This window comes from Paralichthys olivaceus, chromosome 22 (assembly GCF_024713975.1).
Source record: "Paralichthys olivaceus isolate ysfri-2021 chromosome 22, ASM2471397v2, whole genome shotgun sequence".
Taxonomy (NCBI): Eukaryota; Metazoa; Chordata; class Actinopteri; order Pleuronectiformes; family Paralichthyidae; genus Paralichthys; species Paralichthys olivaceus.
The window spans coordinates 14,622,877-14,648,826 of record NC_091114.1 but is presented as its reverse complement, the minus strand read 5'-3'; the positions used below and the strand labels follow the sequence as shown (position 1 = coordinate 14,648,826).

The following is a 25,950-nucleotide window of genomic DNA, read 5'->3' as shown; positions in this document are numbered from 1 at the left end:
TAATTGAAACAAAAAATAGGGATTATTTAATTATAACTATAATAATTAAAAAAATAATATCATCAAATGTGTTTAATTCAATAATTTAAGAGTATTTTTTTTTTTTTTTGTAAACGTACATAAAGGTAAAACATGGATGTTGAATTTAAAGAGTTGCAACATGAGCCCCAATTTGTTTTCATTGATTCTTGAAGTTTCCAAGTTATATTGAACTTTCCTGTAGGTAACACTGGCCTCAATTTATTGATTGACAACTATATTTACATATATAATATATAATATATATAATATATAGATAGATAGATAGATAGATAGATAGATAGATAGATAGATAGATAGATAGATAGATAGATAGATAGATAGATAGATAGATGCACTGACAGTATATAAACAGCAGGGAGCAGTAAAGGATCCTGTAGTGTAACAGTGGGTGGCTCCTCCTTTAAAGGGGCAGTAACCACTTCGTCATCTTGCTCGTTTGTTCGACACTTTTTGTGAGTACACACTCTGTCAGTGTGTGTGTGTGTGTGTGTGTGTGTGTGTCTCTATGTGTGTGCGTGTAGTTGGTTCATTTCCTCACTTTTTCACTGAGGCCTCTGACACAAACAAACCTCCTCCTGCTGCTCTGTCGGACTCGAACCGCACCAGGTTAAAACTGCTTTCATCTCTTTGATCCCGGGACACGTTTGAGTTTAGGTCGAAGTGGGAATAAACCGAGAAGAAGGAGAAGAGGAGTTGAAAGAGGAGAAGGAGCAGCAGAAGGAGAGAAAGAGTGAAAGCTGGAGGAGGAACAGGGCGTTCAGACTCAGAAGAAGTGACCATGGAGGTTCCTGGTATGCAGGTGAGTGAAGAGGTGGATTCAGAGCTTTATCACAGTTTATTGCACAGTCACATCTGCTTTCAAGCAGCTGTTTCAAAGCCAAACTCTCTGTGAACTGCAGGATCGGATCGTCAGGTTCGGTTTACTGGGTTTTAGTGACGGTTTGATTCAGTCCCAACGATATTCTTACTGAGACTTTACTTCTCGGTTCTGCCAATTAAGATTAAAGTGGTTTTTATGGTGTTTATAGGTCTTATAATACATGTACACTGTTTATGTACTGACTCATAGTTAGGGTTTTATTCATAGTGATTTAATGGTGTTTAAATGTATTGTAATACACCTTTACTATGAATGAAGTGACTTCAAATGTGACCTCTTTACTCCAAATTAAGTGTACGGCGATTTTATGGTGTCAAAGTGTGTTGTAATACACCTATATTAATGAGTAAGTGACTTAAAATGTGCATTTCCTACCCCACAGTGTCTTAAACTGTCCTTTATTGATCAATTTAGGGATTCCAAATGTAACTTTAACGCCTCGCACTGACGTAACATTGACCTGACTGTGTTTGAATGTCTTATAATACACTTACATTATTTATTTTAATGACTTTATTACACCAATAGTGAGTTTATGGTGATTTTATGGTTACATTACTGAAAAGGTCTTGATGTTATCAGATAAGTGATTTTAATACTTCATACTGACTAAACAGTGAGTTCATGTTGTTCTGGAGATATTAACTCTTTGACACAAGATGTGACTGATCTCATTATCAGTGAGTTTAAAAGAAATGCATGTTCAGTTTTTTTTTAAATATCAGAACAATACATCTACAGTGGATCATAATGTGGTTATCATACTGACACTGATACAGTGATTTTATGGTATTTATATCTCTTATAAAACACTTGTGTTATGAAGTAACTTCGAATGTAACTTTTCTTACTCCATAGTGAGTAATAGATAGATATAATAGATTTATATAATCAATCTAGTGACTAACTCCACAGTGACGTTATAGCAGTTTCATCCCTCTAAATGCACCTATATTATGAATTAAAGTGTGGCTTTGCTCCTCCATATTGAGTTTAAAGTTAATTCAAGTTGTTTTAATCTCTTAAAATATCACCATAGTACATCTATAGTTACTTATACTGTGATTTTGGTACTTCATACTGACTTTACAGTGAGTTTACAGTGTTAATATCTCCATTGAACGACCCTATAGTGACTTGTTATATGACTGTGCTGCTCCAACTTGAGATTCAGACACTGACCGATGTTTAAATCTCCTTGGACGACCCTGCAAGTTGAATTTCAGTTTATGTCACTAAAAATAAACCTTAAATGTCAATTTAACGCTTTAAAATGTGACTTTGAATGAGTTGTTCTCTGTAGATGTCCCCATAAGACAAATATAGTGAATTATAATGTGACTGTCGTGTTTCTAATATTCATATATAATTATAATGTTATGATGATGATGCTCTATACTGAGTTTACAGAGATATTACGTTGTTTATATTCCTAGGAAGTCTCTGTTATTGATATAGTGACTTGATGCTTGTGCATAACACATACTACGATCATTTATAATGGTTTTATTTCCTGCAGTCATGATATTAATACTCTATAATTACTTATCCTATCTCTGTATTTTTATTTACTGATGTTATCGTGACTTTTTTGGAGGGGTTTCATCGCCGTGACACTCCCACAGTGACTCATTGTGTATTATAACTTTATTTTTAGCTCATTATCTTAACCCACTTATGATACGGACTATAACAGGACTGTGATCACTCAGTACGAGGTGTGTGTCTGCCTCTGGGACGGTGACCTGTGTTGTGTTTTTGTTGCTCAGCATGGTTTATAATCTTTTATTGGACTTCCTGCTGTTGTGTCACTGCAGGTTGCTCCGTCACACACTCTGTTTAACATCACATTTATACGACGTGTGTGTGTGTGTGTGTGGGACCAGGCTTGTTGATTGAAGGTAAACCAGGTGGTAGACCGTGTCGCTGAACAAGGCGTGTGAGCTGAACGCGCTGAAAGCTCGGCCTCCTGTTTGTCCGGCTCTCAGGTGTGTCGACCTGTGGGACTGGCTGTCATCTCGCTCTGTTTGTCCCAGGTGGGGGGGTGGGGGTGGTGATGTCACATGCTGGTTAGGACAACACACACACCTGGCGGCAGCTGTTACAACACGGAGGCTGACGGACTTGTCTGTTGAAGCTGCCACAGAGATCGACGAGGCAGAAACTTGACTAATAACAACCACCAGGAAATGAATCCCTGGTGGTTGATGGTTTGACACTGGCTTGTTTCCTCTCGATGAAACCTGACGGTGACTCAGCTGATACGATCCAAGTGCAATTAGACATTATATTGTTTATAATTGATTGATGAGGTCATCTACGGGAAACCCTGACGATGGCTCCGCCCGCTCAGGTGTGCCAGGAAACACCTTTTTTTTTATTGCTGCTCGTGATGTAATCGTTGGGTCAGGAGTGAATTCTTGTCCCGTTTCAGATTCGATGCTCGCTCTCTGATAAAATGTCGATTTGGCAAAAAAGAAACACTGGACGCTCGTAATTTTCTGCTTTTTATGTGGAAGGGAGACGGGATGTTCTGACACATTTACTTCCATCAATCCATTTTGTTTTGCTGATCCAGGGTTGAGTGGCTGAGGCCCCCTCCTCGACCTCGCTTTCCACCTCCCCCTTGTCGATCCTGAGTCGTCCCGAGGCCTGTTGGGAAATGTAGTCCCTCCAGTGACTTCTGACTGACTCAGTTTCTGGTTATCCTCCAATGGAAGATGTCCAGGAGGCACCAAGATAAAGATGTAAATGTTTCTGCGTCATAGAGTCCGACTGATTTATCAGTTCGTTGGCTGATATGAGTCTTTCAATATCATATAGTGTTTTTAGTTTTGCTGAAATTAAAGCTTTTATTTTACAGAATAACAATATTTTTTATATATATATATCAGCAAATCTATCTGAATCAATGAGCTCTTCTCATTTTATCAATGATTGGAGAAATATTCAGATCAATTCTTTGAGAAAACTAAATATATTAATAATAATATATACGACAGAATACGTTGAGTACCAGTACGTCAAATGTGGAAACTACAGTCATTGAGTAAAAGTACCTGTAACACAAAACACAACCTGTTGTATTTATATTGTTTTTTAAAGTTTATAAGAACAACATCAGAGTTCAAACGTCTCCGTGCTGAAATCCATTTAAATGAGAAGCTGAATCTCTCCTGGCTTTAGAGCAGATACTGTCAGCTGACCTCTGACCCTGACTTCCTGTCTCTCTGCTGAACTCTCACTCCCCCTGGGATCAACTCTGCGGCTTCGGCTAAACTTTCCCGCGCTCTTTGTGTTGAACCCGTCCTGCGGTGAATCAGCGATTCGGTGGAATCAGCTCGTCTCCGGCAGACATTGCAGGGCAGGCATCGGCAGGCGTATCCGTGGTGACAGCCTCGATCAAACTCCAGGGAGTGCCCTCCTCGTCTTCGGCTCTTTGTGAATTTCACGGCTGCACCTTCCTCAGCCTCTCAGGAATCCTGCCGTGACATAATCACAGGCTCGGCCCGACTGAAACCTGAAATCTTCACTTGCTACGTGCGTGCGTGCGTGTTTGTGTGTGTGTGTGTGTGTGTTCTGATTTATGGTGAGCGAGTCAGTGTTTCTGTCGCGTGAACTTTTCTACTGTGTCACAAATAGCTGCTGTATTTGACGTCACTTTGAAGAACACGTCACAACATCACGTCCGAGTGGAATAAAGTCACAGACAAGAGTGTTGTGGTCTGTTGCTTCATTGTTCAGCAGCGCTCTGTCCTCGGTGCTATTGGCCCTGAGGTTTTTACCGTCCACGCAGACAGTCAGACCTGCAGTGTCAGCTGCACGAGAACTTGTTTTCACTCTTTAGTCTGTCAACCCGTCATTTGAAATCCCCACCAAAATTTCACCCAGGCTCATAACGCACCTCTCTACATCATTGATTGTCTGTTCAGTAGGTTTTGTTTCCAACTAAGAGACAGAACGAGCACGAACGACTCATATCGGACGATTTTTTTTTTTTTGCACCAGTTTTATGAAAGTTTCTAATGAAGAAAAACAACAGGTGATGTCACGTTGGTGAACGTTCAGGGAGTTTTTCACATGATGCTTTGTTTTTTTATGAAAATGCTGTGTTTGTACTTCCTCCCCCAGCAGCTGCGACCTTTGACCTCTAACACACACACACACACACACACACACACACACACACACACACACACACACACACACACACACACACAGAGCTGTTTTTGTCCGGATTTTTGGACACACACTTGGGTGATTTAAAAACATGGATCCCTCTCTCTCTCTCTCTCTCTCTCTCTCACTGGTACAAAGTTTCCGTGGCGTCGTCCAAGTTTTTCCTGAGCAGCTGAATGTTTGCTTGTCAGACGGAGCGGCAGGAGTTCGCTGACCTTTAAAACCCGACCACGCCTCCGTCTGTGCTCCTTCTCTCCTCTGTGTGAAGCTCTGACCTAAATCTACCTTATCACCACTTAACCTCCAGCTCTGTGTGTGTGTGTGTGTGTGTGTGTGTGTGTGTGTGTGTGTGTGTGTGTGTGTGTGTGTGTGTGTGTGTGTGTGTGTGTGTGTGTGTGTGTGTGTGTGTGTGTCTCTTTACCTCTGCTCTATAGTATTATTTAAATCTTCAGTCTCATGAATCATCAGCGTCAATAATGAGTCTTTATCAGAGAACCTGTCCTGAAATAGTCTTTCTGTTTGAATGGAGAAAATGAATTTGGTTGCCATGGTGACGTCATGATGGTCTCACTAACAGCATTAGCCCCTTCAGGCGCAGTACTCCACAGTACTACAGTACTCCACAGTACTACAGTACTCCACAGTACTACAGTACTCCACACTAGTTCAAATGCAGCAGATGAACGTCCTCGTGGATCAAACTTTATATCGTCGGAGGTGAAGACTGCAGCTGCTTCCTCTTTTTCTTCTTCTGTTGTTTAATGCTGTCTCTACTTCCTGTGAATGGCCCAGGAAAGTGTTTTCACTCTGAACAGAACCGTGGTTCAGTGTGGTCCAGAGTCAGAACACCTCTTCTGCTCGGACTAAATGTTTTTGTCCGTTGGTTCGAGGAACCTCTCACACCCGACAGAGTCTAATGGAGCCTGACGAACTGAACCAAGTGTGAACGAGGCCCGACTCCCGGTGGTGACGCCTCAATAGGTTTTCTCTCTGCTCTTCGTCTAACTGTTGAAGGATTCTTTTCAGAAACATGATCTGAGCTTTGTCTTCGGTTAAACATTAACATGAAACACATTATCCTCCTTTAATCAGGAAATAGGGTCTGTTTGCATTTCTTCTTGAACGTCTAATGTAACTGATGATAAGCTGAAATTTAAATTCCCAGGCCGTGTGTTGAACCAATAGCAGCTTGAAGATTTTGTTTGTGCAGAAACAGAATTTATCTACAGAAACGCAGCGGCGCTCATGTTCTGTAATGATTGAGCCGGCGTTGAATAGTTAACTTTCTTGTCTCCTCTAACTGTTGTTGTTTCACCACACTGAGACAGAAAGGTCAAAGTTTTATATGATCCCTCCTCAAAGCTCAGTCCGTCACTTTCCCCCCGTTTTTTATTTTACTATAAACACAAGGAGTTGAAATCTGTTTATTTTTATATCAGTGCCTCAGTTTATTTTATTTAACAGCTCAAATTATTAACGTCACTGTTTTTTTAAAACTATTTAAATCAGGAAAACTTTTGTATTTGGAGGAAAGACATGATCCGGAAGGAAGAAAAAGAAAAGATGATTAAATGTTTTTCCAACTTGTGATACTTGAAGGTAAAACTACAACAGGAGCCGAGAGTCCAAAAATAGATGCTGCTGTGATGGGAGAGAGGGACAGAGGCTCCGTTGTCTCTCGCCCGTGCCCTGCAGGGGGAAACCCAATGGTTGATTATTATATCATCGCACCACAATCGATATCAGTGACACGAGAATCCGTTGCCAGATTTCAGCTGAGTGCATACCGGCCAGTCTGACTATGTAGTGAAATGTCTGGGGAAAAGTCACGGTGAGCGAGTTGCTGAGGTTTCTAACACGTGACGGACGTGAAACTGCAAGAACACACATGTGTCAGGATGAAGAGGAGGAGCCGCAGAAGACGAAGAGGCTGTTCGTCTCTGCCGTCTGATCCGTCGTGCTCTCGTCTTCCTGCTGAAAAACTCAAAAGTATCATTAGACAGTAAATGCTGTGTTTGCTGAGAGGGTGTGGCAGCGCTGCGGTCGCTGTGTGAGTGTGTGTGTGTGAGTGTGTGTGTGGTGTGTGGTGTGTGTGTTTTCCTTTTTTTAGTTCAGACAGGAAGTTCAAGCAGCAGCATCACAGGAATATCATACACTACTGTGTGTGTGTGTTTATTAAATGTTCTTCCAACATTTAATGTGTGTGTGTGTGTGTGTGTGTGTGTGTGTGTGTGTGTGTGTGTGTGTGTGTGTGTGTGTGTGTGTGTGTGTGTGTGTGTGTGTGTGTGTGTGTGTGTGTGTGTGTGTGTGTGTGTGTGTGTGTGTGTGTTAAGGCCTCAAACTCTCTCCAGTCCAAACCACAGACTATAAATACAGATGAACGACATGTCGGCTCCTGAAAGTGAAGCAGAATCATCGCCCCCTGGTGGCTGGCTGCACTCTAGCTCACAAACACTGTCTCCACCATGTTAGTGGATGGGACATGACCCGTTTATCCAGGTCCCATCCCCCCACAATTATTTGTGTGTTTTTTTTTTTTCATCTTCATGCTGACGAACAAACAAGCAAACAGACGTTACCTCCCGCTAAGTTAACAAAACCGATAAACCCCCCCGACCTCTCTGTGACGTCACTGTTTAATGATTGTTTTAATTTAAAACCACAGAGTGTGAACACGTGACGTTCACACGGTTTTCACTGCGTCGTTTATTCCTGTAAAGTTTCTGCTTTTTGAGTTTTACAGCAACAGAGTGAAGTGTGTGTGCGTGCGTGCGTGTGTGTGTGTGCGTGCGTGTGTGTGTGTGGTCAGGCAGCTGTGTGTTCAGTTCCTGTTATCTTTAACTGTCATGCTTGTTTCCTTCTGTGCAGGCTTGTGTGTCTGTGTGCGTCTAGTGTTGTGTAGCTCTGTGGTGACAACATGGCTGTGTGTGTGTGTGTGTGTGTGTGTGTGTGTGTGTGTGTGTGTGTGTGTGTCCCAGGGAATGTGATGGAAACATTCTCTCTTTGCTTTAGGTTTTGTACTTTTGTGGACTCAAATAAAATTTATTTTACGTAAACATTTTTAGATACATAATCTAATGTTATACTTAAACAACATGTAGAGTATCTATATATATATATGTCTTTATATTTAGTCAACATTTTTACGAATCACATTATATTTTATAGATCTTTTTAATGTTTCTATTAGTTTTTGACGTTTCACTCTTGGGTTTAGTTTTTATTCTGACTCTGTTTAAGACATTTCTGTGTATTTTGTTGTTCACTTATATTAATATATATATTTATATCTATCTTTTCTCGTCCTCTCCTCTCAGAGCTCTCAGATCGATCCTGAGGAGTTGTTCACTAAACTGGATCGTATCGGAAAAGGATCGTTTGGAGAGGTGTGGCCTAATTGTTCACTTTTCGTTTGTCCATAATCTAGTTAATTGTTTTAGTTGTCGCCTCAGTTTATTTTCAGATTTTCTGGAGTGTGTTTAATTTCTCCTCCTCCTCCTGCAGGTGTTTAAAGGCATCGATAATCGCACTCAGAGCGTCGTTGCCATAAAGACCATTGACCTGGAGGAGGCGGAGGACGAGATCGAGGACATCCAGCAGGAGATCACGGTTCTCAGTCAGTGCGACAGTCCCTACATCACCAAGTACTACGGCTCCTACCTGAAGGTGAGACCCGGACGCAGGCGAGAACAATATGTAACGTAAGAATATTGGTTTTAATCCAAGTGATGGAAACAGACTGAAACGTTATTTACTACATTATATTCAGGGCAGTAAACTATGGATCATCATGGAGTATCTGGGTGGAGGTTCAGCTCTGGACTTGGTGAGTGTTAGAACAGATATTAAAATGATTCCCTCAGTTTGGTCTGAGACATTTACAACGAGACTGTGCAACTCTGCTGTTTGGTAGATTTTTAATAAGTGACGAAGCAGATTTGAATCCTTGTAAATCAACAAATGAATGAGATGAAGACAAAATAAAACATTTTTAGAGGAAAACAAATGGTAAAGATTTAGAAAATAAACTGCAGCTTTTATGTTTACTTTTATTTTATTGTGTGTGTGTGTGTAGCTGCGGGCGGGTCCGTTTGACGAGTCTCAGATTGCCACCATGTTGAAGGAGATCCTGAAGGGTCTCGACTACCTGCACTCAGAGAAGAAGATCCACAGAGACATTAAAGGTGCGGCTGACATTACAAACAATGGCTTCTGCTTTCACTGCCTTTCACCACCGTGGTTAAAAGTTCTGCGCTGAAGTCAGTTTAAGATAAAACAGGTAAATGTGAGTCGTAAAATATCTTCACCCAGCTGTTGCTCCAGGTCGGGTGGAGCCACAAACTAGTTCTGTGAAAAGAAAACCACCAGAGATACGACATATCTGAAAACAAGAAGTACCATCTGTAACGCCTCGGCTCTTCCCGGGTCATAGATAAACTGGACAGTTCATGACTTTACAGCCGATTTACACTGATAATCTAAAGCACGCTGGTAATTTGTCCGCAGCTGCCAACGTCCTGCTGTCGGAGCACGGTCAGGTGAAGCTGGCGGACTTCGGCGTGGCCGGTCAGCTGACGGACACGCAGATCAAGAGGGAAACCTTCGTGGGAACGCCGTTCTGGATGGCTCCCGAGGTCATCCAGCAGTCCGCCTACGACTCAAAGGTCGGTTGCCGAGACAAGAAGTGCACACAAACACAACGAGGCGGACGCGTGCCGCCATCTTGATGTAAACATGTTGGGGGTGTGACTGTTTCTATACGCGCTACAGTCCGGCTGCTCGTGCACGTGGACGTTTTCTAAACATGATGGCGAGAAGCTTTGTTTACTGATCAGATTCCGTGAACAGTTGGTTTCTGATTCGTCTGCAGCAGGAAGGAAGTGGATGACATAACTTCCAGTCAGTTGTAAAACACATGACTCACGTTTGCATTTCCAAATCTGACCCTCGGCTCTGAACACTGTGTTAAACTGTAAAAACCGAATGCGCTCAAACGACTTTGAGACTCTCGTCTCTCTAGAACGACACCTTTCATATCTAACTCTGTGACGTCATCACGTGTTAATCAGCTCTCGCATCATCCGGGCGATCACGCCACTGCCGTGAGTTTGTCGTCTGATGCCAGAGCAGAACGGAACCACTGTGTGTTTGAGTTCTGCAGCTTCACTTTAAGTCGACGGTCCCTCAGTCCATTTTATTGCTCCCCCCAGTTCCCCGTGTTTGCCTGTTGCCTTGACAACGTCGGCCACGTGGATTTTCTTTGTTGCCTCTGGCCTCTGAGGTCGTTTGCATTATTTCCTCAGTCTCCTTTCATTTGCATAGAAACACACACACACACACACACTGTGCTGACGACAAAAAGGAAACCCACGACAAAGTGTTTGGTCTCTGATCTCGTGCGTTGACCATAAACTCCCCTCGTGATGTTTTCTTTATTTCTGAGGGATTTCCCTCGTTCGTTTGTGTCGAGTCGCACAAAGACTTCAATAACGAAATGTCTCCTGCGTTCAGAGCTGCAGCTGCTGTCGTCAAACACACACAGCGTTTAAAGAGCTGAAAGAGAGACGCACAATAACAAAGTCAACAAGTGAAATAATGAGCTGACGTGTTCTGATCTGCTTTCTATCCGTGTGTGTCTGGTTTGTGTGTTTTGGAAACAGAGAATGTCCTGATATGGTTTGATTCATGTGTGTGTGTGTGTGTGTGTGTGGCTTCAGTTTTTATTTAATTTTATTTAATGCTCTGTTTCAGTAAAGTTTTAATGCGACCACATGTGGCGCTGTTTCAGTTTTTGTAGAATAAAGAACAAACAAGCCAGCGAAGAGAACACATGTTGTGTTGTTCTGTGTTGTGTGTCTGTGCTTCACACACAAGCTGCCATATGTTCAGTGTGTAACAGTAACGGAGCCGCTGGAGTTAACAGTCAAACAGCGACCGAGCATCCTGTTGTAACATGACACTGCTACGACCGCTGCGTGCGTGTGCGTGCACGTGTGTGTGTGTGTCTGTGTGTGTGTGTGTATGTGAGATCACGTCTGTTAACCTGGGCTTGACACATGGCTGCTGCGGCAAGTTGAGAAGATGTGTCATTCAACCTGTGTGCATGTGGCAGTCCTGAGTGTGTGTGTGTGTTGCGTTGTCTTTGTGTGTACCTTTGTTGTGTGTGGGCCTTCAGGTTGACATACGGTTTGTGAGTGTTACAAAAAGAACCCACACCTGACTGCCGGTGCGTTCACCTGCACGAAGAAACAGCAAAGTCTAAATAATAAATACCCCGATAATAAAAGTGTAAATACAAAAATCATTTTATGATGAAAAATGCTTTTTCTGTATTTCTACATTTATTCATTTACATGTGTGTGTGTGTGTGTGTGTGTGCGTGTGTGTGTGTGTCCAGGCCGACATCTGGTCGCTGGGCATCACGGCCATCGAGCTCGCCAAAGGTGAACCTCCGAACTCGGACATGCACCCGATGCGAGTTCTCTTCCACATTCCCAAATCTCCACCGCCAACACTGATAGGAGATTTCTCCAAGAGCTTCAAAGAGTTCACAGAGTCCTGTCTCAACAAGGACCCCGCCTTCGTAAGAGACACACACACACACACACACACACACACACACACACACACACACACACACGTAGACTTACACGTGTGCAATTTCTTTAGTTTTCAGTCATTTTTAACGCTTCATTTTGTTTTTCTTATCTTTTCTATTTTTTATTTGTGGCATTTTGCAATATTAATAATTTTGCAATAAAAAATTAGTTGTAGGTTTTATACAGTTTTTCATTTTAATCCATTTCTCTATTCTGGTTTAATTGATGTGGCATCTTGCTGCCCCCTGGTGGACCGTTAGCTTCACTTCTTTCTCCCTTTTATTTTCTGCTCCTCCTCAACATGTATGAACAAATAAATCATACATGATATAAATAATGAAATAATGAAATAAACACAATTGAAGAGAAAATTAAACAAGTAAATGTATTTAAATTATTATAATACAGTAAAAATAAGAATAATGAAAAAAAAAAAAAATGCTCGAGCTCAAAGACAAATATTTATAGTGAAGTGAGTCGACTAAAGACCTGTACATTGTGTGTGTGTGTGTGTGTTGTGTGTGTGCGTGTGTGTGTTGTGTGTGTGTGCGTGTGTGTGTGCGTGCAGCGTCCCACAGCGAAGGAGCTCCTCAAACACAAGTTCATCGTCAAACACTGTAAGAAGACATCCTACCTCAGCGAGCTGATCGACAGGTACAGGAGGTGGAAGGAGGAGGGGCACAGCGACAGCAGCTCCGACGACTCCGACAGGTAATCAGATTACTTCTGTGAAGACAATAACTGCTCAGTGCCTGTGTGTTACAAGTTTCTAAAACTCTTTCCAGTGAGTCCAGTAACAAGGAGAACAGCGACTCTCCTGAATGGTCCTTCACCACTGTTCGGAAGAAGAAGTCCGCCGGCGACAGGAAGGTTCTCAACGGAACGGTCAGTGTTTGTCACAGTAACAATAATATAAATATTCTTCATAACGAATTGTACTGAAACATTACTTTCCTCCTTCGTCCTCCTCTTCATCAGGTTCAGGATCAGTTGAGTAAATCGACCAGTCTGACCACAGTCATCTCTCCTGTCTTCACCGAGGTCAGTACACAGACGCTCAGAGTGAGTAATGAAACGTGTGTCGGTGAAATGAAGCACATCTCTGTTTTATTTTCTGAGACACACACAGCAATTCAATTCGTTCATTGAAATTTAAATGTTCGGTCAGAAATGGAAATAAAACATTTCGGGACTAAAGCAAATAACAGAGGAAAATAACAAAGGGAAGAAAAAAATCAGTTTATCCAAAATTAACGTCAGAGAAAAAAAACAATTCTTCATAAAAAATAATCTTTAAAAAGTGTAAGATTATTTGTAAAACGAGGTGCAGATGATTCATATTGTTGTATTTTTTGTGTTTCTCTCGTGCAGTTGAAGCAGCAGCACAAGGAGCACTCTGAGCAGCACCAGGCCATCGAGGACCTGGAGCGCAACATCCGCCTGGCCGAGGACGTCTGTCCCGGCATCACGGACAGGATGGTCACACACATCATTGCCAGGTACCAGAAGTACGTCTGTCGTTTTCTAAACCGATCGACTCTTTACTTTCACTTTGTTTGTTTCCTTTCTCGCTTTTTTCTTTCTTGTAAATATTTTAAATGTCTCTTCTCTCGTCGTCTTCTTGAACTTCTCCTGATTGAAAGCGGAGCTCCACCCGACACGTCGTTGAATTCATCACTAATTTGCCCGAAACTCTGTCGGGTCCTCGACCTCGTGTCCTCGCTCACGTAGTTCAACTCTGTGTCAAAATCTCCTTCAAGACTTTAATTATTCATGTTGTAAATTTGGACTTAATCAAAGTGCTTTGATTCTTTTTTTTTTCATAATTAACCGCAGGAAAACTGGGGCAGGGTCGTATTATTCCATCAAAGAGGAACTTTAAGGCTCCAGCCGGCAATTATTTTCACTATCGATATATCTGACAATTATTTCTAAGAAAAATAAAACGTCAGTTAACAGAGAAAAAGGCCTTTTTTAAATTCCCTGAAGCTCGCGATAAACGTTTCTGCAGAAGGACTTGATGCTAGGAAGTTTTCAATCCCGATATATCAGCCGATATTGATCATTTATTATCCATTCATTAAATTACTCTTTAAATTATTATTCTCCAAATAAAAATGTCTTTCTTCAAAACATTAACACAATCGAATTTATTATTCTGAACAAGTCTTCGTCAAACATGACACACGTCTGTAAAAGACTCGTGTTCCCATATTTATATTTATCATTGCTTGAAAATGATGCAGCTTTCAATGATCAGGATTTCTAGATAACTTGTTTGCTGGGAAATATTTTTGAAACGCTCTCGGCCTCAGTTTTCTTACAGGGAGTAAAATCTTCCTGCCTCTGATCATTTGTTCACTGAGCGCCTCGGTTCCTCTCCGACAGATTCACGACCAACTAAAGGACGGACGGAGAGAGGAAGTCAGATGGAGACTGTCTCCGTACGGTGACGCTGCTGGAGGATTGGATACGGAGGAGATTTGCTGTGCGATGTCTCCTCGCTGTACACACACACTTACACTTACACACACACACTCACACACACACACACACACACACACACACACTACTAATGTAATATATACACTATATATTATGTATATATATTTTTTCACTGCCGCTGGTTGAACCTTTTTTTCTCCCCACGTTGGATTCAGAAGACGGCTGCACTTTTGAATGAACTGAATTTTTGAGTCAGTCGGATTTTTGGTTTTCGTTTCCCGTTTTTTCGGGTCATGAACTCTCTCTGTTTTTTTCCCCCCAATCACTTCTGCAGCTGAAGTTTGGAATGCAAAGTAAGGCCCAGCCTTCAGTCCGACTTAATTCAAACTTAACCCCATGAATAATCTCCCCAAACTCCCTGATTGACCATCACGTGCCTTAATTGTCGATGCTATCGTTTTCTAAAAGATGTCATTTTGTTGGATGCAGATTTTTTTGTTGTTACACACAGATTATGACACATAAGAGAAGGTTGTCGTGCGTCAGCAGGAGCGTGTTCAGTGTCTCGGCGTGCCTTGACCTTGTATATTTCGTTGTGTTTGCTCAGTAGCACTTGAGACAGTTTCTCTGCCAATATTGCATTTTGTTGTCTTCAGTAACACTTTTCATTTACAGCTCCTGCTCAGATCCGTCATACGTGAAACTTTAAGGGGTTAAGCTTCAAATACAATTTGAACTAATATTCCAGAACTGAAACGACTCTCAGGCGACAGATCAGCGTTACTCAAGGATTCACAGGTTTAATACTGAAAGTTTAAAAACCTGAGCTTCCGCAGTTTGAAACACGTTTGAAGAATTGCTGTCTTCCACCCGCGTTGAGAAACGTCTGCGTGACGTGCACCGGCTCCGGGAAACTGTCGACTTGAACGTTGAAGCATCTTTAACATTGACGTGGGAAAGTGGCACAGGTTCTTTTCAAGAGCACGACGGGAGCTGTAAATCAAGGTGTTACTGACCGTTTGTACCAAAGACACTATAGAACTTTTTATATATCATAAGGGATACAATAATGCTTGTTGGGGGGGGGATGTATGAAAGATGTAAGATTTTACAGTAATGTTGTTTTTTGTAGCGGGACTTAGAGTTTTATGAATAAATATTTAAGTTTGATCAAAAACTTGTGTCTCTAAAGGAAAAGATCATTCATTTTGCTGCAAGCTTCAATCGATTTCTATATTGGGAAAGTTTTAAATTTGTGTTAAATGATTTCTCTTCTGGTTATCAGACGAAATGACCTGATCAGGAACGAGGTATTTTCTTCTTCTGTATAATCATCAATTCACAATTTCAGCTGTAACATCAACAAATACATTAATACAGTGACTTCGCCCAGAACGTTTCCAACCACACTAAATAGTCTCACTGACAGAAACACTCAGGATTCCATATTCAGTTCTTCAGCGTGAATCCACCTGACAACTGTGAAAGAGAATAATCAGCTTCCAGACCTGGTCTCTCACCACGTCTTCCACCAGTTTGGACGTGGGTCTGGAAAAGTTCCAGAAGAGACTGATCAGACGTAAACCGGCTCCTCTCAGCGTGAAGAAGGAGCTCTACACTTCGAGCTCCCTCCAGATGTCCGAGCTCCATGCAGGGAAACCCCAGGCGCGCTCTGACTTTTTCTTCTGGTCCAGTTCTTGCTGCACTAAATCAACATCCACCATCCCGACAGCGTCAACGTCTCAGTTTCTCCGCTCTGTTCTCTGGAGTAGAGTTCACGCGTTTTCAAACGATAACATAAAAGTATTTCTAATGCTTGATTTCTAATCAATCCACTTTTTCAAGAACCAAACACAAAATCTAGTTTTCCTTGAATTCCTTCTAGAAATGTTGCTTCACTCCCAAGAATTCCATCACTGAGGCTTTTTCTTTCTCAAACTATTTTTTCAAAGTTGACACAGGCTTTAAAACTTTCAGTTCAGAGACGAACCTCTTGAGGTTGAGGCTGGTACTGCAGCTGCTGTGTTCACAGGTATGAGTACTCAGGTTTTCTAAGGTTGTACCACGAGGGCGGTTATTGAACAGCAACTGGAGACTCTGAAAACTGGAACAAGGCGAAGACCCGACATCCTCGGTCGGTTCTGAATGTTCTCCATCACTGGTCTGTTCTTCATCTACAACGTGACCTCTGTGATCTTCGCTGCACCTTTAGTCTCATCTCTTTCCTCACTTCCTACTTTGTTCTCCTCCCCCTCACTCTTCATACGCTTTTTTGCCTTTTCCTTCGCTGCTCCATCGTCCTCGTCTTCCTCCTCCCCCTCTTCCTCCTCGTCCAGCTGGAGGCTTCCAGAGGAAAACCTCATCCTGGCCAGTCCAGCGGACCGAGTCACCTTCCCCAGTGGGGGGTGTGGGCAGTAATATGGGTAGAAAACCTCTGGGTCCGAGTCGCTGTAGCTTCCTGCGGTTCCTCCAATCATGCACAGCGAAGTGGGACGCTCTGGCAGAGGGGAGGAGTTTAGTGGGAGGTAGGTGGGTCTGGAGGGCCGTGTCAGGTGAGGGTAGTAACCAAGGGGCCGAAACTCAGAGGCGGGGTTAAAGGCTGGGTTGGAACTCCTTGAGAGATGGAACTTGACATCTGGTTGGCTCGCTACGCGGCGAGGTAGCCCTGGGAGGAAGTTGCAGTCGTCGCTGTAATGCCCGGCCTCAGTGTGTCCAATACCCAAGAACCTCGCACCATTGCTCCCCTGCTGGTAAACTCTGGCCAACCCGCCTGAGCCACCGGGGCGGAGGTTCCTCCTGATTGGTGAAACAGACGGCGAATCGTGGCCTAGTGGGTAGTAAAACGGGCGAGATAGGCTGTCTGTTGTCACATAGTCCCGCCTCCGGGGCTGCGGGAAACGCTCCAGTGAAGAAACAGCAACATAGTCCGTCAAGTAGGGGTAACGGTTAAGCGGCGAGGACCCAGCTGATGGGAATGATGGGAGGACGGGGTGATACTGGTAGGCAGGACTGTTCGGGTAGAGAAGAACCAACTGCTGTGCAGCGTCTGGGTGTGGCTGGGGATTGGGCCGACGCCTTGATCGGTTGCCGTAAACCCCGGCCAGCCTCTGGGCTTGGCGCTGCATCTCGATGCGTCCGCCCCTTGTGTCCTCCATCAAAGATGTAGAAGCTGATCTCATCTTCGGTGAGGGGGTTGATTGGTGGAGAGGAGAGAGGGGCGAGACCTGGGAGAGGGGGCACGGCCTCTGGGTGACCTCGACAGATGAATGGCTGCGTTTAGCCCCTCCTCCCCTGATTTCGATGTTGTCTGCCCCTCGATGATGTGGGTCCAACTCGTCCTGACTGTGGACCGCCAAGGCACGGGTCGACCGGGGGAAGGGATGTGAGTGCTGGTACAGCTTCAGAGTTAAGACACACAAAGATCAAGAAAAGCAATTACTTTTGAGAAGTCGATAAAAACAAATATTTGACAAGAACGACAAACGATTGAATTCAAACTTGTGTTACTTGTTTGGAGACGTCGGTGAGGAGATCAGGAGAAGATCGACACTGTCGGGGATCGTAGTCTGACTGACAGTAGGTTCTGGGGAAAAGAAAAGATGACGAAAACAGATGATGAAACAAAAACCTTCAAAACCAATTTAGTCTCAAACATTTGACTCATGTTGATGAATTTATTCTCACCTCTTCTTTTCCCCTGACCCCATACACTCCAGCAGCTGTTTCTGTGTCCGCCCACTGCCACACAAAATAAAAATACGAACCCGCCTGTATCACAGAGGAAATCCTCATGTCGTAAAATTCTGTGTGTGTTTGTGTGTGTGTGTGTGTGTTACCTGTATCTGAAGCTGGAGCCCTTACAGGACAACAGTGTTTTGTGTACCGCCGTTGGTTCCTCTGCAAGTCTGAAGAAGGCGTGATACTCCACGCACGTCTTCCAGAACGACTTACAGACGTCTCGACTGGCCATGGAAAACTCCAGAGTGTCCTTACATGACGGCTGCATGAATGTCACACAACACTTATATTAAATTCGGCACATATTTGATTCTTTAAAGGAATTCTCTTCCAGTCTGATGATTGCTAACGAACACCAGGTCCTCACCCCGACTTTGTCGTGCAGTTTGATGAGAAAATGTTTCCGTTTGAAGCTCAACTTGCGGATTTTCGCCCAACTGAAGGTATTTATTTTGGTGTTTCCCTGGAAACAAAAAGAGGTAAAAATGATTTAATGTATATTTCCGTGCTAACAACAGGCTAGAGAAATCCATCAGAGCTGACATGTCGTCCATCTTTATGGTTTCTTTACTATCTATCTTTGTCCCTCTGCTTTACATCAAATGAAAAGATAAAGAATCTCTAAAGTTAGAAAACTGATCCTGGACGGTCAATGAATGTTTCGACTGCATTTTATCGCAATGCCAAGCTGCTAACGGCGCCCCCTGTGGGCCGAGTAGTGGCATGTCAGTGTGCACATTTAGCTCCCAGCTCGATGCAAACTTAGTGCATGAAAACCTTGAGACCAACTTAAAGCACGGACCTGAAACACCAGCACTCCGGAGTGAGTGACAGACAGGTTGATCCTCATCCCCTCCCCGTCGTGGGCCGGGTGAGGCCGGATGCCGTACATGTCCAGCTTTCTCGCCACCTCCAGCAGGTGGATGTCCGAGTCTGCTGGAGACACACCTCTACACAGAACAGGTTGATTTTAAAGAGAAAGAACCGGTTTAGGTTTTTCGAATGAAAGTGTCCCTTCACTTCCCGACTGTACCTGTGTCTCTTGTGGAACTTGATGATCTTGTTGTCCAGATATTCCTGGTTGGGGACGTACTGCTTCATCTCTAAATGGTGACAATCCATCTCCTCATCGAAGTCCCCGAGCTCTGCTGTAACACACACAGACACACACACACAGACACACACAGACACACACATGCCGGTGACACAGTGTTAACATTCAATCAAGGACCTTTCTTTTCCCCAGACGCTCCTCGTGCAAGGTGATGTGGAGAACGTTTTACAGAACATCAAAAACAAGTCACATAAATGAAATAATTCCGATGATGATTTGAGTCTCGCTGGTAAATATGAACTTTATAATTCACAAATGAAATCTACACTTTTTATGCTTACACTGCAATATGTGAGAGACCAGCAGGGCGGCGCTGTTGTCATTACAGGTCAGACTGCTGTTAGACAAATCCTGTTTCATCTGTAACGCAAAAAGATACCTGAACACACACACACACACACACACACACACACACACACACACACACACACACACACACTTAATTTCATAAGAATATGGTCACAACTTGTGCAGAATATATTTATCTCTTCAGTGTAAGTTCGTTATTAGTTTTGAATCAGTTGAATTAAACTCCTGTTACCTGGTGAGGCCTCTCTTGAGCTGCCCTGGGTCCGGTGGGAAGAACTTGACTATAAACCTGAAGAACAGATCGTTGGTGTCTGACGGAAAGAAAAAGATTTGTTGGAGAAAACGAGTCAAAGATAAAGAAGAGAAGGAAACGTTTGAATGCATCTCAGGTTCAATTAAGAATTCACCCGTGGAAGTGGGACGAGAAACTACTGAAGCTTTTAAGAAATGTTTAAAATGTGATGATAAGGAATATTTATTTCACTCTGTAGTAGTATAAGTAGTAGTAGTATTGGTTGTACTAGCAGGAGTAGTAGTGGTAGTAGTAGTATTTGAGTTCCTTCAGTGTGAAGGGCACCTTGACTTACATTTAATCTGTTTGGCCAGTGGCTTCAGCAGCTCCAGCCAAACCTGCAACACACCACACACTGAAGTATAAGTATTCGAACATGTACTCTGTGTGTGTGGACGACAGAGGCAACAACAGACGTATTAACTGTGTGTGTGTGTCTCGTACGTAGTTTCCACTGTGGTGTCTGAACTCCAGTCCAAAGTACTCCTTCTCCAGCAGCTTGAGATGACCGCACACTTTGTTGAAGAAGTCGCCTCCTAAAACCTTTTGCTGTGAAAACCAGAGAGAGAATTAAAGGAGGTGGGGGGGGGGATAATTGGTTAATTGGATTTTTCAAATTGAGTCAAGGGACACTCTGGGGAGCACGGCTAAATGTGCTACGACTTAGCTTCACTAGAACTTAGTATAATGAGTTTGGATGAAGTTCTCTATAACCAGCGACGTCTTTGGGTAACGTGCTGCCGTCTCCTTGTTCCCATCCGTTAACATGGAGAAGGCAGGGTTTATGGGGCGATCCAGATGTTTTGGCTTCGCTTTTAGGAGCTGCAATATCGTCCATCTTTATTTACAGACGATGATATAAACTCAATAACCTTCGTGAACCCATTATCCTTTCCTCTTCCTCCTGTCATCTCTCTCTATCGGCCTCCCCTTCTCTCTCATCTCTCTAATTACAGAGATGCATTGTGGGTTTTTTTTAGAGTTTGCCGTCTGCTAGCTGGTGTTTACCGCCCTGCCGTTGGCCACTGGACGTCCTTCATTAACTTGTCATGATGGAGGAAGAGGAGGGACGGAGCAGCTGTGAGCGATTATAAAGAGAACAGGACTAACCCGTGATTAGTGGAAACTAATGGCTGCAACACGGCACTGAGTTACAGCACAGGAGGAAGTACACTTTACTGTCGAACAAAAACCAGTTGTAAAATACACGTTTTATTTTTGTCTTTTTGATGCTGAGATAAGTAGTTGATGACTTTATCGTTTGGGTCAATTATATATATACATATATGTGTGTATGTTAGGCAGTTTTTTCACTTTGAGTTGGATGTGTTTTGGATATAAACGTACTGAGATACACAGTATTTACAGAAACCCCTGCAGTATTGCTCTGTAGACCCCGTTCCGACCTTGACGTCTGCTCTAACATTCATTTATGTATTGAGACAAACTTTACACAAGAAGCAAAGTATCTGCTTCAACTAGTTTATAATGAATTTTAATATTTCATCGAGGGTCACAAAGAAGTTTTGTTTTGTTGATGTTTTTGTAGGAATATCTCATCTCTCTTACTAATCACAAAATACTAATTAAAGTACACGCTGTGAAGTACTTTGAACCATTCAGACATGTTTGATTATCATATTTGAAATAATGTATCTGTACTCGTGTCGCTCGCCCTTTTCCATCATGTTCACTACTCGTCTTTACACCACTCTGTCCATCGCTCTCGTCCTCCTGTCTGATCATTAATCGCTGTTTTGCCCTGAAGGTCTGAAGATCGGGGTCAGACGAGAGAACACAGTGAACCGTAAAACCTATTCCTGTAAGTCACACTTATGACCTCCTCTCTGTAAAATGTACACGCTTTATTTATCAGTTTATTTCTGCCCTGATCTACTCATTCAGTTTTTTTTTCTTTTATCCTTCCTCCATCTCTCTCTCTCTCCTCTTCTAAAGATGCTGCTAATGTCCCAGAGGCTGCTGGGAAACTGACAGATAGAGCATGGGGCGGAGAAAATGGAGCAACAAAGCTGCAACACACAAACACACACACACACACACACACACACACACACACACACACACACACAGTGAGGGTCTCTTTTTAGATTGCATTACTGCCTCAGAGGCGACGTCACCATGCTGAAGACTCGTGCTGTCACTCGTCTGGCTCCTGACCCGGATACTGGATCACACAGTTCATAGACAGCAGAGTGTTGCTGCTTCACGTTCCAGATGTTTACACGTCACACAGCTGTCTAACAGCTGGCAGGTTTAACTAACAGAAAATAGAAACGTTTCACTTGTGCATTAACATGAACGTTTGATTGCTTGTGTTTCTTCCATCGTTGGGAAGAGCCGCAGGACAGATGTGGACGGGAGAACATCCACATCTGTCCTGTACAAGTTGATATTAGCTGCTCCAGAAACAACAAATATGAAAATCATAGAATCTCTGTCTACTTTTATGTTTACATCTGTATCTTGGATTATATTTGTTCATATGAAAACTTTGATTTCACAGAAAGTAGAAAAATGCTTTGGGTGTTCGAAATGGTGTCAGTTAGAAGTTTGTCTATATGGTAGTGTCTTATTTTTACTTTTATTATTATTATTATTAGTAGAAGTAGTAGAAGTAGTAGAGGTATTAGCATTTAAAAAGTGTGTGATGTGCATTTATATTTAAAATGAATTTCTCAATTCAGGTTTTATATATAAAGTTGTATTTGTGTCTATAGGATGGATGGATCTCAATGCTCAGTAATGGATGGATGGTGGATGAACAGAGTTTAGATCTAAACATTAAACAGTTTTTATTTAAAACTCAGTCAGCAGCTGATGGAAGAAACGAAGCTGCAGATTAACTGTGAGACTGAAACATGTTTCAGATTCAAACAATGGAAACCCTCAGCTTCAGTCTGCACTTACATTCAAATCTGTTGAACACAAACTTTTCCAAAGTGAACCGTGATTATCCCGAGGATCCTGATCTGAGATCTGAGAAGCTTCACGAACACATTCACCTCTGAAGATAAGATCTGACGCCGAGTAAAGTGCAGCGATACGAGATGTTTGAAAAATGAAGCTGTGCGTCATTTGGAGAGGACGCACGCGCCTCTGAGGAAGAACTCACCTCCACCTCGAACGTGCGCTCGCTCTCATCCAGGAAGATCACGCGCAGCCGGAGCTTCGTCTCCTTGGAGACCCGGGACTTGGTGGAGAGACTCCCGAGTCTCCGGCTCCTCCGGTGACCGTCCCCCATCTGACCCTCACCTCTGCGGGGAGGACTGAGAGCAGCTGGGGTCTAATCCTCCATCGCATCCAGCACCGTCACAGAGCGGCTTCACGCGCTCTCCGTCACCTTCATCATCTTCATCACGTTCTTCCTCATCATCACCATCCTCCTCTTCATCATCGGACTCCGGGGATCTGCCGCTGCCGCTGGAGCGCGCGCTCACCAGATGCGTAATGGCGCACTGACGTCGTTTCCAGACGCTGAGACTGAAAGTGACTGAGCTTCATCTTATACAAAATTATACACAACATCATATATCAACAACTATACTGCCACGAGGCTTCTACTGCATAAAATACTGCATACTCTACTACATATACATCCATACTCTTATTATATTCTATACCATACTCTATGTAGTGTAATATATATACTCTATAAACTATAATATACTGACCTGACACTGACACTTCTATTATATACTGGGCTGGATTCTACCATATATAAATACACTATACTATATACTATGTTATATACTACATCATTAATATATATTAAACATATTATATACCGAGCTGGACTCTAAATACACTTACTATATTATATACTGCATCCATATACTATATATTAAAAAATATAATGTACCGAGCTGACTGATCTACATCTTCTACTATAAACACTGAACTAGACTCTACCGTATATTCATCCACTATATCATATACCATGTTTACAATATACACCTGTATTATATAATATGCTATATAATATATACTATGATATATGTATATGTTATATACTGTATCACATATACTATTATTACCAGTATGGCTTTGAATACAGGGAGTACTTAAATAATGTTGTATTAATAAGTTAACTTTAGTTCAGTGTCAGATTTCTTCGATAATATCAGCTTTTAATAATATTGATGATTATTGTGTTAAAGTATTTCAAAGATAAACATATTAAATTGTGATTCTTTATCATTTTTATTTCACAACATGATGCGTGGTGTGTTTTCTGTGAACTGACATGTTTCAAGCACAAAGAGGATCCTACACACTCAGTATGTGAAGCCGTGTGTGTGTGTGTGTGTGTGTGTGTTTGTGTGTTTGTGTGTCCTCCATGGGAATAATATGAATTTCACGGTGGCTGGACACTTTTAGAGAAGTGACCTGTCCTTAAGTAGGCTAGTAGTGCAATGTCTCTACTCGCCTGCAGCTTGGACTGAGCACTTAATGTGTGTGTCTGTGTGTGTTTGTGTGTGTGTGTCCAACATACACACACACACACTGAGATGACACACATGTTAAATCCTGGTCGAGGCAGCGTCTCACATTATATTTCTTTTGTCTCTTTCTGTGACTGACACACACACATGCACACACACACACACACACACACATGCTGTGCCAGGTTTTACTTTAATATTCATCTGATGAGGATTTGATTTGATTTATACTAAATTACTAGATTCTGACGTATAAAACTGAGTATTAACAATAGTTTTAAGTCTCGCTAACATTCACGAGCAGTACTTATACTACATACTGTATTTTTTAACAAAGATATTCCAAGTTTTAATTAATATACAGTATTTAAAAGCTCTTTCATTATTTTATTGTTGGTGTTTATAAGCCCGCCTCATGTTTTCTGAGTCAAGTGAAACATATAATCATTAATGTCTCATAACTACATAACTATAGACGCCGATCATAGAGTGATACTCAGATCTGACCACTAGATAGAGCTAAAGACCTGAGGATACTTCAGAGCTGCTGGTAGAACACACACACACACACACACACACACACACACACACACACACACACACACACACTCTCCTTCTTTCTCTGTCTCTCTCTCTCTCTCTCTAACACACACACATTCACCCGCTTGCTCGCCCAGTAAACAGGAGTAGTTTTCATACTGTAACATGAACCTGCCTCAATCCATCTCTACTCACCATCTGCCACACACACACACACACACACACACACACACACACACACACACACACACACACACACACACACACATTTTCCATCCACTGTCTCTCACACACACAAACCTGCCTGACACAGTAGCATCTGGCGTCTTTATGCTGCCGCCTCCCTCCTGAGACACACACACACACACAGACACACACACACACACACACACACACGCACTCTGACAGCTTTCCCTCTCATATAAATTTTCCACTGCAGCAGTGTGTCGTAGTCCTCCTCTAACGCAGCACGTTCATGTTTTACCTGCAGTTTAATGAGAGTCACAGTAAAACATTTAAAACCCTCCAGCTCTTCAGTGACACACCTCCGGTTCTGAAACAAGCTGCAGATACAGACACACTGAAACACGACAGAACGATGTAAATGTTGTAAATGTTTCACGTGAATTCATGTCTTGTTTGTTTAGATATTTTCTCTTCGTGTGAAGTCTCGTTGATTTTAATTGATATCTGTAGCTATTTTCAGATATACATGACTTCTGGAGGATCTCCGGAGAACCGGGTCCAGACTCTCTCCACAGTTTTCATCTCACACATGAACAACGCAGCGGGAGATTCTCACAGATTCTCAAACACTAAAACACCTTCATGTCTTCGCTCAGCTGCCGTGACCTTTGACCTGTGAATCTGGACAAACATCTGTCAGGGAAAAAAAATCCGACATGTCAGAGTGTGTGGTGCTGGAGTTTGTACAGAGAGAAGTGAAGACGAGACGCAGAGTAACGAGAAGATGAAGAATAAGAAGAAGAAGAAGAAGAAGAAGAAAAGAGGAAGTGGAAAAAGAATGAAATGATGGACGATGAGCTGGAAAAAACTGTGCAGAGCAAAGCAGGTGCAAACTATTAACCACAGGACGGAAAGTCAAGTGTGTGTGTGTGTGTGTGTGTGTGTGTGTGTGTGTGTGTGTGTGTGTGTGTGTGTGTGTGTGTGTGTGTGTGTGTGCGTGCTGAAATGATAAGAATGAAAATCACAGCAAACCATTAAAAATCACGACCGACTTAAAACTTGTTTTGTTTCCGTGCTGGTTCATTAAGCTCCACCCACCTGCCCCAGTGTGAAACTCAAAACAAACGCCCCCGACCTTTCTCAGTACCTGCTCATCTCTGACG

General features: G+C 42.6%; 2 protein-coding genes and 2 long non-coding RNA genes across 5 annotated transcripts; 3 read left to right on the top strand and 1 right to left on the bottom strand.

Annotated features, from left to right (window-relative positions):
- Nucleotides 1-489: 489 nt before the first annotated feature.
- On the top strand, nucleotides 490-15,322 carry stk26 (serine/threonine protein kinase 26). Of its 2 annotated transcripts, none has more exons than XM_069519044.1 (12): nucleotides 490-841; nucleotides 8,419-8,487; nucleotides 8,606-8,767; nucleotides 8,871-8,927; nucleotides 9,177-9,285; nucleotides 9,608-9,765; nucleotides 11,499-11,684; nucleotides 12,269-12,411; nucleotides 12,486-12,585; nucleotides 12,679-12,741; nucleotides 13,072-13,199; nucleotides 14,089-15,322. In XM_069519044.1, the coding sequence occupies exons 1-12, from the start codon at nucleotides 821-823 to the stop codon at nucleotides 14,102-14,104; spliced, it is 1,212 nt and encodes a 403-aa protein (XP_069375145.1). In that variant the 5' UTR covers nucleotides 490-820; the 3' UTR covers nucleotides 14,105-15,322. The 2 variants fall into 2 exon arrangements, with proteins under 2 accessions (XP_069375145.1, XP_069375144.1); XM_069519043.1 differs by having other exon boundaries at nucleotides 13,072-13,208.
- On the top strand, nucleotides 2,962-4,637 carry LOC138406545 (uncharacterized). The gene is made up of 2 exons (XR_011239975.1): nucleotides 2,962-3,669; nucleotides 4,109-4,637. It is a non-coding gene; the product is annotated as an uncharacterized lncRNA (long non-coding RNA).
- On the bottom strand, nucleotides 14,249-23,824 carry LOC109646063 (FERM domain-containing protein 7). The gene is made up of 12 exons (XM_069519042.1): nucleotides 22,732-23,824; nucleotides 20,043-20,147; nucleotides 19,894-19,936; nucleotides 19,539-19,617; nucleotides 19,279-19,376; nucleotides 18,917-19,031; nucleotides 18,686-18,833; nucleotides 18,251-18,346; nucleotides 17,982-18,145; nucleotides 17,830-17,883; nucleotides 17,653-17,728; nucleotides 14,249-17,543 (listed from the first exon to the last, which is right to left on the bottom strand). Exons 1-12 carry the CDS (start codon nucleotides 22,858-22,860, stop codon nucleotides 16,320-16,322), a joined length of 2,331 nt encoding a protein of 776 aa, XP_069375143.1. The 5' UTR covers nucleotides 22,861-23,824; the 3' UTR covers nucleotides 14,249-16,319.
- Nucleotides 20,162-23,830, top strand: LOC138406546 (uncharacterized). The gene is made up of 2 exons (XR_011239976.1): nucleotides 20,162-21,420; nucleotides 21,555-23,830. It is a non-coding gene; the product is annotated as an uncharacterized lncRNA (long non-coding RNA).
- The last annotated feature ends 2,120 nt before the right edge of the window (nucleotides 23,831-25,950 follow it).